Raw genomic sequence first — 12882 nt, forward strand, 5'->3', positions numbered from 1 at the left:
AGGGAAAAAGAGGAGTGCCCCAGTAGAGGTGGTGTGAGCCCAGGGGTGTCTGAATCTGGGGGTTTCACCACGGAGAAAGCCTGTCTATTACGTGTGAAGTCATCCCAGAGGTGGCATCACAGAGGTTTCGATGATATTGTATGACCCCTTGGATCTAGCCCTTGGGCTTCTAGTGACATAAGCCCGTACATTTTCTCTTTTTAAGTTAAGGTGGGTTCTTGGTATTTACAGCCAAAAAAGAGGCACATTAGATGTGTGGTCACTGTCTTATCAATCATGTGTTGTTCACTGGGTCCGGCACTCCTTGGAGCATATTCTGGGCACCTGGAGACACAATAGGGGTGTGGCATACACACTGAGTAGAGAGGCACTGTTTTCATTCATTCAGGTAACTGTTCCCACACACGGCCTTCTGAAGACATGTTAATCGCTTTATTCTGCTAAGAAATCTTCATTTTGTTCAGCCTAAAAGGCAAAACTTATTGTGGTGCTCCACAATTTGGGGCCAATGGCCTCTTCTGCTCTTGTCCTCCCTGCAGCTGTCTGGGTTCCACAAACACAGCCTGGATTTTCCTGCCCCTCTGCCTTTGCAGGAACACAACTTTCCCTTTCTCTCCTCCTATGTGGAATGCTGCCTCCTTATCACTCCCCCAAACCAAACCCATTCCTTTTGTCTCCTGGATCACTGACTGGATGAAATATACATTTGGCAGTTACCAATAACACTTTTCACCCCAAACCTTTATTTCTTAAGGTGGAAATATTAAAGAAGATACAAGCTATACATCACATCAAGACAGAAATTTGAAAACAGATATCTAAGCAACCAACTGTGTGCCAGGCCTGTACTGAGTTCACACTTTCATTTAATCTTAACAATCCTGACAGGCAGATATTTTCCCCATTTTACAGCTGAAGAGACTGAGGCTCAGTTCTAGAAGAGCTGAGAAATCCAAGACCAGTAGCTGGCCTGGTGGATGAGGGGTCAGACCCACAACTCACTGATGCCAAAGCGTGAGAGCTCTCCGCTAAGCTATGCGGCCTCTCAGGAAACAGTGAACTGTACCACGTGCCCCAGAAAATAGAAAATAGTACCTGGAGTGTTCTGGCAAGAAGGATGGAGGAGGGTATAAGAGAAGGTATCATCTGCTCGGGCTCAGGAGGAAACAGGAGCCTTGATGGAGTGGGGCCCTATCCTGCAGGCCTGGGCTGGGCAGCTCAAGTAAATACACAATCTGGAATTAGGAAAATGGAGGCTCTCATGAGTTCTTAATGATTTAGTGGGAAATGTCTTATTTGCCAGGAGAAGCATTAGAATTGCAAGTTTCATCTTCTATTTATCAGTTTTCTTTGACATGTCTCATTATCTTATTTCTTAATTTGATCCTGAATCAATAAAATAAAACAGGTAATTTCCCAAGGAGATGTTTCTTCAATGTTCACTATTAGGCTTAATGTAATACATGAAATACAGATGAGACGAGACCACAGTAGGAGGCAGGAGAGGAAAAGGTGATAAAGAGGAAGGCCTGTGAGAGACAGACTATCAGTATTTCTGTTGGCAAAGCCATTCGGGAGGAAACACCGAGACTTGAGACCTACGGTTATCTGCCTTTCTCTTTTCTGCAGATTTGATTAATATCTGTACAGAAATGCTTAATTTCAGGAAGTAGAAGTTTACCCTTTTTCTCAGTACACTGCCATCTTTAAAGTCAATATGTCCGATTTCATAGTATTGATGATACAAATTAGAATGCAGTGGTGTATTAGTTATGGAATGATCAAATGTTTGTGATTTCAATGTTGAGTGTAAGCATTTTAACCTTCCTGTTATTAACAACACGAAAAGAGAGTAAATTCCTAGAAAGTTTTAATTTAATTAGGCTGAGGCATCAAAAGTTAAAAGATGTGCCCTCTGAGCTCTTTTAATTTTTACTGTCTCATTTAATTTAGTGATATTTGAAAACTGAGGGAACCACTGATGTTATAAGCTTATAGTTAAATTCAATGCAAGGAAAACCTAGACAAAGTTTATTAGTTCTTTGAAAAACTTCAGAAAACTTCATTCAGGTGGCTTTAAATACTGTGCAACATTGACATGCCCTAAATAAAAACCTCAAGACAGAGAAAACACTCTTATTTATAAACTTGAATTTACCATTTATTCAAGAAACATTGCTGGCATGCCTGCCAGGTGCCGATGTGCCAGCAGAAGGGACGCACAGGCGACAGGGTTTTTAACAACCTCACTAGCTCCTCCTCCACTGCTTCCTTAGTTAAGCTTAGTGAGCCTTCCGCTCACAGAAGATTTCCACATTAAAAAAGGAAGGCAGGGAGGTGGGATAACGAAAAAGATAAACAAAGAAGAGGTGGCTGCAACGGATGGAAACAAAAATTAACGTTTAAAAAAAAACCCACGCTTGCATGGATCTTTTCTTACCCCTCTGTGCTCTCCTCTCCACCCTGCTGCCTTCTGGCCCAGTGTCCCCTGGGGTCCTGTGGCCTCTCAGGCCACGCCTTGCACTGGGCACCAGGAAGAGTGGGAGCAGATGGAGGGGGTGGCTGGAGCCTCTGGGCACAGGCACTTTGGGAGGCGCTTCCTAAGGGCTTCAGAGCCAGTGCCTGTCGTCCTGGTGGAGAGCCCCTGTCCTCCATGTTTGCCTTGGCTAATCCCATCCTTCCCTGGCCCCAGCTGTCACCCACAGTCCAGTAACTCTTAAATCCACACCTGCAGTTGCCAACAGTTCTTGGGAACTCCACGGGCATATTTTCAACTGGCTACTCAGGTCCTCTGCCAAAAGTACCCAAGACAGCTCAAATTCTACTGAAATCCAACCAATTACTGTCCCTTTCATCTGCTGTTCTTCTTACAGTCCATCTTATTTAGTGAGGGCACCATCCACCAAGACACTCAGGTTAGGATCTCAGAATCATCCCAGTCTTTCTCTCTGCCCAAGCCTCCGCAGTTCTGTGTAGGAAAATCTTCCTGTTCGAGTTACTGCCTCAATCAATCAACACAGGGACTCCTGCTCCTCTCAGCCTGGGGAGGGAACGGTTCTTACTCACTCTTCCCCAAAGGAAGGGGAGTAGCTCTTCTTCTGCTGATAAGAGAGGACATCAGCTGGCCCGTTTACCAGTGGGTGGGGATACCGAGCTACAGAAGCTGAAAATAAGACCCGCCCTGCCTCTTTCTTTGTGCAGCCTGACCTGCAGCTGGGTGAGCAGGCGCAGGGTTCCCTTCTCTTGGCTTCCTATCTCTATGCCGGTCAGTGTACCTGGGCAGGGCTCAGGAACTGCCTTCTGGCAGCAGCCTGGAAGCCAGCCATTTTCTCTGCTGCTCTAAAACTCTGTGTTCTGCCAGGGACACAGTTTGTGGGGCGAGCCTGCAACCCTCCATGCAGCTGGTGGGGTAGGTGGACTTGGGGGTCTGCTTAATAGAACCCACCTACCAAGACAAGTTTCAGGGTCAGATTTAATACAGAAAACTGGCCACAATTTGGCTCCATCCTGATTTCTCAGCTATGTGCTTACTGTCATTCTACTTCCTTTTGTTCCTTTACCTCCAACTATGTCCCACTAGAATACATCTTAAAGTCAAACTGTAAGGGTCGCATATGAGTGGCATCTTTCTGAGTCCTTGCATTTATCAAAACATCCTATTTCCCTCAGCACAGGAGAGGCAAATATGTTGCATGTGGTATTGTGAAGTCAGAATATTTCCCCCTTAACATTCTAGAGACCAATGTTTCCTTGTCCTTCAAGAGGAGATGGATGTTAGGTAAAAGTGGGATTTTGTGATCACATAAATTTCGGAAACCCTGGGGTAAAGAGAAGTTGTTTCTTAACTGCAGGACTTTTCAGAGTCCCAATATAAACGGTCAGGCTACAGCGTCCTAGAAACCAACGTCGTAACATTTTCAGCTCATTATGATGAAAAGAACCAAGGCAAGGCCAGGTCCAGAGAGGAGAATCATTCCTAACGCTGCAGTTCTTAGGCCTCTCTTCATGAGCCTTCAGGCTAGTGAGCCCTCTACTTCCTTTAAAGGAAGGCATTTTCTACACTTCTTCAGTATGTCTCCTTCTTTCTCAGTGTGTTACCCACAAGTCTGAGAAAATATTTTATTTGCTATAAATGTTATGTGACTAGTTCAGAAGTTCAGCGATGGTGTTTAGGACCCGGCATGTCTGCCACCCTTGAGGAGTGGGAGTGAGAGGGCTGCTACAGACTGCATAGCTGCAGAAGGGCAGAAGAGCGTCTATTCCAAGTGCTCGAGCCCAGGCCCCCAGCCAGGAGCAAGCCCTGACAGTGCCTCTCCTCTGCCTGCATGGGTCTAGGGCAGGGCCCAGCTGCAGTTGTGCCTTGGTCTTCTGTGGCTGCCCGTGCCAAGGGCAAAGCCCACTTCAGAAGGAATCTCCTGTCCAGAGCTCTGCACACTGTGCCTGCCCACTCTGAGAGGAAGCCAGAATATTCATTAAACAATGTTCATTTTCTTCGAGATCACCCAACTGTAGGAGGGAACTCTCAGAGCCCTTGTCTAAGCCAGTGTGCCCTCCTTAAATAACACCCAAGCCAAGAAGCAGCTGTTTAAGAAGAGAATTCTGATTACATTTTTTTCCTTTTGTTCTAACAAAGATTCAAACTAGTTTTTTATACTTCCAAATGATGAAACTTCATTAAAAAATAATAGATAAATGTGCAAGGTCAAAATTTTAAGCAAATTATTTCACAACCAACAGAATGGAGGCCATGAAAGCAAAGATGGAATCACAGCCCATGAGGCCCTCCAAGCCCCTGAGCTGCCTCCCTGCAGATGCCATACACCTCCAAGGTTTCCCTTTTCATGGATCCTTGATTCCTCAAGACATGGTGAAAGAACTTTCTTTGCATCACAGATGTCCAATCCCAGCACCCCAGTTTAGGGGCTTAGGAGACCACAAAGACATGGCTCATGATCAGTGACTCTGACTCATACTGTCTAATGACTTTAATTTCTCTGCATATTAACTTGGTTTTTGCTTCTCCTTCCTTTAGGAGTTGACTAGCTTTGCTAATACTTTCCAGTTGATCCCTATAGTGCCAGATTATACTGTTGTTAAGAGACAGGGTCCCCGAACAAAGGAAGTCGCCTCTCTTTCTGGGACTTTGCACCACATTCTCTTCCCTCTGCTTGAAACATACCCTCCCAACCACTTTACTCTCTTAAATCTCACTCATCACCATTTAAAGCCATTTTCCTTTATTATTTTTTGCCTGTTTGCCATCATCTCCCACAGGATTGTAAACTCAAGAAAGCAGGAACTATGTCTCCCTATTCATCACTGGGCTTACAACAGGGCCTGGCACAGAGAAGGGGCTCTGTAAATATCTAATGAATGAACACTTTCTCCTCTTGCTTCTTATCCCTCGAGCCTTAGATTTCTCCCAGGATGACTTCATTTCCCCAGACTGGTTCAACCTGCACCTCTGACCTGCTCCCACAGCCCCAGAGCTGCCTCCCTGCAGTCACCAGACTTGCCGTGGCTGCTTGTTTGCTGAGCAGCCTCTCCCACTAAACTCTGGGCAACCTGAAGGCAGGGACCATGCTATGTTTACTGTGACAGTGAACTAAATGTCTAAAATAATGTCTGACCACTTGCACATACTTAACAAATAGTTTTTATAAGTAAATAAACATTCTCTTTCTTTCTCTTTCCTCAGTTCCCTCCTCTTCTGTTCCTTTGGTTAATAAAGCTATGTGTATGCTTATACATTTAGACTGTACTTGCTTCAAAAGTATCTGAGATGGCCACATATACATCCGCATACATACATATACATGGCATAATGTTTAATATACTCTACAGAAATGAGAGCACAATCAGGAGAAAGAGGGAACTGAGAACTGAAAAAACATACATTGTTAAATCAAGTAGAGAAGCACTCAGTCTTCTGCTTGAACATTCTAGGCAGTTTGGACCAGGTTTGATGTACTACTCCATCCTGACATGTGCAAATTTGCTGATGAACTGCCTCCATTTCCTTTTGCCTTTTTCATTCAGTGTCAAAGTTATCACACATTCCAGAATAGAATTCTCAAGATTATTTACCATCTTTACTTTCCTTGATAACAGCCACATAATATACAAAATCAGAAGTCAGTCCTTCTGTGGACCAAATGTGGTGTGTCCCTGGGGGCGGGAGGAAGGGGAGAGACAAACATTCCCTGAGGACATTATCTTTGCCTCCAAATAGATTAGAAACTGTGGCTGGGCACCTGGCTCACGCCTGTAATCCCAGCGCTTTGGGAGGCTGAGGTGGACAGATCATGAGGTCAGGAGATCGAGACCATCCTGGCTAACACAGTGAAACCCTGTCTCTACTAAAAATACAAACAAAAAAAAATTAGCTGGGCATGGTGGCATGAGCCTATAGTCCCAGCTACTGGGGAGGCTGAGGCAGGAGAACTGCTTGAACCCAGGAGGTAGAGGTTGCAATGAGCCGAGATCACACCACTGCACTCTAGCCTGAGTAACAGAACGAGACTGTCTCAAAAACAAAAACAAAACCCAAACAAAAAAACCTACAGGAAGCTTGAAGGCAAGAGAAGCCGGGGTTTCCCTAGGGTGCCTCACAACTCTTGGCTCCCTTGCACAAGGTCCTCTTTTCTGCTAGTGGACACAGATGGCATGGGGAGGGTGGAGCACATGCTGAGCCATCGGCTGGGCCTAATCTGCATCCCTGCATCCTGGGCAGGTTAGTTCACCACATGCTCAGTTTCCTCATCAGAAAATGAGGGTTAGAAAAATACATGACCCTGTGACTTTCCGAGGTCTAAATGGCACATAAATTGCCCAGCACAGTGCCTGGCATGGGCAGGTGCTCAGTAAACATGAGCGCCCTGCCCCCACTTCCTGGTTTCTGGGCTTGTAAAGCCAACTCTACCATCACTGCCAGGAATTCAGCTCTCCACAGTGGGGCCCACCCCGCCTTTCTTCGCCTTCTTCTACCCCTGAACCCTAGTTCTGAGAAGGATGAAGTGAGAGTACCGGCCCTCCTGGCACACTTCTGTGTCCTCTCCTGAAAGACCCAGCTCAGTCTGTTCCCCACATAGCAGCCCCCGCCACTGCCGCCTGTAAGCAGCACCAATGAAATAAAATACTGTCAGGTGAATTCACCATCTCCTTTCCTTGATTTCTACTTAACCACATAGAGTTTAGTGTGACTGTACATTGCTGCATGAGATTTTCCTATATTCTAGGTTTACTTTAGTTATCACTTACTGAGTTTGAGGGATCACAAATAGAAAATTATGTGAAATTTCTTAAGTTCCAAAAGCAGGTCAGCAGATCAAAAGAAATACAAATAAATCACATACCTGTATGTCCATTTTTGCTAGATAGACTAAGTCTCTGTAACCTGATTCAAAGTCAGGTTTAACTCTAACTTGGCTGAATTACACATGGTTTTTGTTGTTATTTCATGAACCTGAACTTTACTGATGCTTTCATAAACACCTACAATGTTTCCAAATTTTGACTGCAAAGATGTTTCTAGTTTCCAACTCATTTATTTGTATTGCCTCCCTTCATCAGAGAAAGATTTTGAGGCCAAAGGAGAATTGCAGGGAAGATAAATCCTGACAACTTTTCAAACATTTCAGAACACACACTCCCCCTGAAGAGTAAAAAAAGGATATTTGTCGCCCTGGCTTGTCCCCAGACCTTCGGTGGAGGGGGTGGAAGCGGTTCCTGCATGGCCTCTCCACCAGCCCGTGGTGGCGGGTTCCCCGAACATTATCAGCTTGGTGAAACGACGGCTGCAGAGAGAAGGGAAGAAGAGTTGGCCTCCAACCGTGAAATCATCACTCACGCTCAAGAACAACTGATAACAATGGCAGGTGAAAGGACTGATTGTACAGTTTTACTTATTACGCATTAGAGGGCCTTGGGTCAAGGTAAATAAAATAAAGAAGTATATGGAACTGTTTTTATATAATAACTATAAAATACTGAAAAATTGTCTGTAATGTGTTAAGAGGAAAGCTAAAAGAATGACATAATAAAAGTTGTCATGCAATTGGGGAAGAGGAATCAGAAGACTGTGAATTCATATACCAAATCCCAGAAACTAGAAAGGACACTTTGAAATGTTAAAAGAGGTGTATTTAAGAAAGAAACCGGCAAACCATGGCAGCTATTTATTCTACACTGTGTCTTTTCAAATTTTTGAGTGATTTCACAATGTTCAAAAATTTAGACTTCAGGATTTGAAGGGAAAATCAGAATTTTCTTTTTTTTTTTTTTTTTGAGACAGAGTCTTGCTCTGTTGCCCAGGCTGGAGTGCAGTGGTGCAATCTCGGCTCACTGCAACCTCTGCCTCCTGGGTTCAAGCGATTCTCTTGCCTCAGCCTCCCAAGTAGCTGGGATTACAGATGTGTACCAGCATGCCCAGCTCATTTTTGTATTTTTAGTAGAGACAGGGTTTCACCATGTTGGCCAGGCTGGTCTCGAACTCCTGACCTCAAGTGATCCACCCACCTTGGCCTCCCAAAGTGCTGGGATTACAGGCATGAGCCACTGCGTCCAGCCATAAGTCAAAATATTTTGGCCACACCGAACCACACTCATCTCAGGCTGAAGTTGAGCATGGCTGCTCCGTGTAGATGGGACACCCACTCTCTTATTTTTAAACCTAACAGGCAAACCATTTCACTGACTCATCATTTGAGACATTCAGAGTGTGTAACCCCTGAGTTAAAGAGAAAAAAGGAATGCTATCTAAATACAAGTGGAAAACAAACATACAAATCATCAGTCCCTAAATGATACAAATGAAAGTAGAAACAGATTCAAGATAAATTCATGGTCAATAAATCCAAAATCCTTTTTACGGAGATGCTTGGGATATGTGCTTAACATTTGAGACTGGCATCACAAAGGGCAATCTTTTTGACTGTCAAAAGCCAAATCCTAGGCTGGGTCCATAAATCTCACATAATAGGGCAATGTGTATACATTATGCAATAGATGTGCTTGTGAAATACAGCAAACAGATTTTCTTCTCCCATGCCCTCCAGCATTAAGATAACTGACAAATAAAAATTGTATATATTTACACTGTACAACATGACGTTTTGATACATGTATCCACAGCAAAATGATGAAATGAAGTTAATTAACATATCCGTCATCTCACATACTAATCATTTAAAACAGTTACTTTAATGTCAACTGAATCACATGTAAAATAGGTAGCTTACTGTGAAAGGAATCCTATGACACACGTAAGTATGTTTTTACAGGGGACTTCCTTCAGCTAAAAACTATGTTTTCTTTGTTAAATATGGATTTTCTCATTTTAGATTTCAGAATTACTCCCATTTCTCCCAAGTGGACTCATAAAAAGTCTGGACTAATTTGGCCTAACAGTTCCAGTCTATTTATATAATCCAAATCTATAAACGCACAAAATAAAGTTATCTTAGCAAAGAACAACTTCTGGGCTGAAAGAAAAATAGCCAGTAGGAGATAGGTAAGCTGGATTTGATCTTACACAATGGAACACTCTATTCCAGAGACTAATACATTGAGATACCTACAAAATAATGGGACAAACTGACATCAGGTGCTTCTTGGCAAGATGCAATGAGAAGGACACAGGATAGGGTCTTATTCTGTCACCCAGGCTGGCGTGCAGTGGCACAATCATTACTGACTGCAACCTCCACTTCCCAGACTCAACCTCCTGAGTAGCTGAGACTACAGGCGCATGCCAACATGCCTGGATAATTTTTTTTTTTCTCACCATGTTGGCCAGGCGGGTCTCAAACTCCTGACCTCAACTGATCCACCCATGTCAGCCTCCCAAACTGCTGGGATACAGGCCTAAACCTCTGCACAATTATGGCCAAACTGGGGTCCTGGAGGCCAGTCCACAGGGTCGGGAGAAGGATCTTTAGAAGGGGTTCTAAAAAGCAGAGAGTTCCTGAAATGTCTTTTAGACTGTTAAGGTTATATTTTCTGGCTGGGTGGAATGGCTCCTGTCTATAGTCCCAGCACTTCGGGAGGCAGAGGTGGGAGAACTGCTTGAGGCCAGGAGTTTGAGACCAGCCTGGGAAACATAGTAAGACCCTGTCTCTACAAAAAAATATAAAAATTAGCTCTACAAACAAACAAACAAATTAGCTAGGCATGGTGGTGCATGCCTGCAGTCTCAGCACTTTGGGAGCATGAGGTGGAAGATCACTTGAGGCCAGGAATTCAAGACCAGTCTGGGCAACATTGCAAGCCCTCATTTCTACAAAAAAAAATAAAAATTAGTAGGGTGTGGTGGTGCCCACCTATAGTCCTAGCTACTAGGGAGGCTGAGGCGGAAAGATTACTTGAACCCAGGTGTTTGAGGCTAGAGTGCGCTATGATCACAACACTGCATTCCAGCCTGGGCAACGGAGCAAGATCCTGTCTCTAAAATAAACAAAACAAAACAAACGCTTTTCTTTTTTTTTTTTTTTTTGAGACAGAGTTTCACTCTTGTTACCCAGGCTGGAGTGCAATGGCACGATCTCGGCTCACCGCAACCTCCGCCTCTGAGGTTCAGGCAATTCTCCTGCCTCAGCCTCCTGAGTAGCTGGGATTACAGGCACGCGCCACCATGCCCAGCTAATATTTTTTTGTATTTTTAGTAGAGATGGGATTTCACCATGTTGACCAGGATGGTCTCGATCTCTTGACCTCGTGATCCACCTGCCTCGGCCTCCCAAAGTGCTAGGATTACAGGCATGAGCCACCGCGCCCGGCAAAAGCTTTTATTTTTAATTTAACAGCTGGCCTTTTTGCATTAACCGCTGCTGGCCCAAATCCTGTATTACTGCTGGTATTCAGTTGTGGGGTGGGTGATCTCTGCTTTTGATATTTTCTTCTCTTCCTCACTGTGGCCCAATCTCAGCTCTCTGCCCCTGCAGTATCTGATCTTTCTTCAAACTATATTTGGCTTTAGCCTTCTCAATTACTTCTCAAAGACCTGTCTTGCTTATCAAATGAATTAGAGTAGCTGTTCAGTCAGGGAAGCCGGAAACTAAAGGCAGTTTAAGAATGAAGTTGGGGCCAGGCATGGTGGCTCATGCCTGTAACCCAACACTTTGGAAGGCTGAGGTAGGCAGATAGTTTGAGATCAGGAGGAGTTTGAGACCAGCCTGGCCAACATAGTGAAACCCCACCTCTACTGAAAATACAAAAATTAGGAGAACGATCCAAGATGGCCAATCGCTAACATCTCGGAATTTCAGCTCACAGTGAAAGCGCAGACAACCAGAAGACGCCACACTTTCAGACAAATTCTGGTCGCTCACGGAGCAGAAGATCCCCAGTAGAGGAGTCACACGGGTCGGCAGCACGACTCTTGTGGCCGGCGTGGCGATTTCACCAGCACCTCGCGGCAGCTTTCAGAGCAGAGCAAACAGGGCTGGCCTCCCCTTCTGACCGAGGTTTGGAGGACCCACACGGGTCCCCAGCACTACTCCTGAGGCCAGCGCAGCGGCTGTGACGGCACCTCGGCACGGCAGCTCTCGGTGCAGAGTAAATGAGACTGGTTCCCCTTCTGACCGAGGTTTGGAGCCCCGGGAAGGCAGAGTCGCCTATTACGGACACAAGAAGGAAGCCAGACAAGAAAATTCTGGGCAGAAAAGCACCATCAGTCTTAATGTCACTGTTCTGGCCCTGGGAACTAACAACTTGGACGTTCACTTAAGAGACCTAATCTGAAAGTTGGTAATTTCAAAAACGACAGGAGGATAAATTTACAATGAGGGGAAGAAACCAGCGTAAAAAGGCTGAGAATACTCAAAATCAGAACGCCTCTCCCTCTAAAGATGATCACAGTTCCACATCAACAATGGAACAAGGCTTGATGGAGAACGAGCGCATCCCAGTAACAGAATCACGCTTCAGGGAATGGATAATAAGAAACTTCTGTGAGTTAAAAGAACATGTTGTAGCCCAACGTAAAGAAACTAAGAACTTTGAAAAAAGGTTTGATGAAATCCTATTGAGAATAGACAACTTAGAGAGGAATATAAGTGAATTAGTGGAACTGAAGAATACAATATAGGAACTCCGAGAGGTATGCACAGGTTTAAACACTCGAATTGTTCAAGCAGAAGAAAGGATATCAGAGGTCAAAGTCCAACTTAATGAAATAAAACAAGAAGACAAGATTAGAGAACAAAGGATAAAAAGGAATGAGCAAAGTCTACAAGAAATGTGGGACTATATGAAAGACCAAATTTACGTTTGATAGGTGTACCTGAATGCGACGGAGAGAATGAATCCCAGCTGGAAAATACCCTTCAGGATATTATTCAGGAAAATTTTCCTAAACTAGCAAAGCAGGTCAATATTCAACCCCAGGTAATACAGAGAACAAATTTAAAGCAACAAAGATATAGTGGTAAAAGGATCAATGCAACAACAAGAGCTAACGATCCTATCACCCAGATACATAGAGACTTAGATTCAATGAGACAGAAAATTAATAAGGATATCAAGGACTCAAACTCATATTCGGAACAAGTAAACTTAATAAATATTTATAGAGCTCTCCACTTCAAATACACAATATATACATTCTTGTCAATACCACATCACACCTACTCATAGGTTTAAATGAAACATTGACTGGCCATTATTAATACCCATTTTTTTTTTCAGAATAAAGCAATATTTCCGTTCACCCTCCCTCTTTCTCTTCCTCTTTCTTCCTCTCCTTTACTCATTTTTTTTTCTTTCCTTCTCTCAAAAAAAAAAGAAATCAACTTGTAGACCTCTAGATCCAGGTCGGCAATGTCTCTCTCAGTGCCTGATTTCCTTCCTTCCCTTCTCTCCCTCCCTCCCAAAAACAAAAAAAAA

At 44.0% G+C, this 12882-nt stretch overlaps 1 protein-coding gene across 15 annotated transcripts in view; it reads right to left on the minus strand.

Moving 5' to 3' along the window:
- The window catches only part of CRTC3 (CREB regulated transcription coactivator 3), a 119346-nt gene that overhangs the window by 41187 nt on the left and 65277 nt on the right, over positions 1-12882 (minus strand). For all 15 annotated transcript variants that reach the window (XM_078326820.1, XM_054257267.2, XM_078326817.1 and 12 more), the window contains one exon: positions 7677-7796. In XM_078326820.1, coding sequence (XP_078182946.1) covers positions 7677-7796 — 120 coding nt within the window. The remainder of the gene's footprint in view (positions 1-7676; positions 7797-12882) is intronic.

This window comes from Callithrix jacchus, chromosome 6, assembly GCF_049354715.1.
Source record: "Callithrix jacchus isolate 240 chromosome 6, calJac240_pri, whole genome shotgun sequence".
Taxonomy (NCBI): domain Eukaryota; kingdom Metazoa; phylum Chordata; class Mammalia; order Primates; family Cebidae; genus Callithrix; species Callithrix jacchus.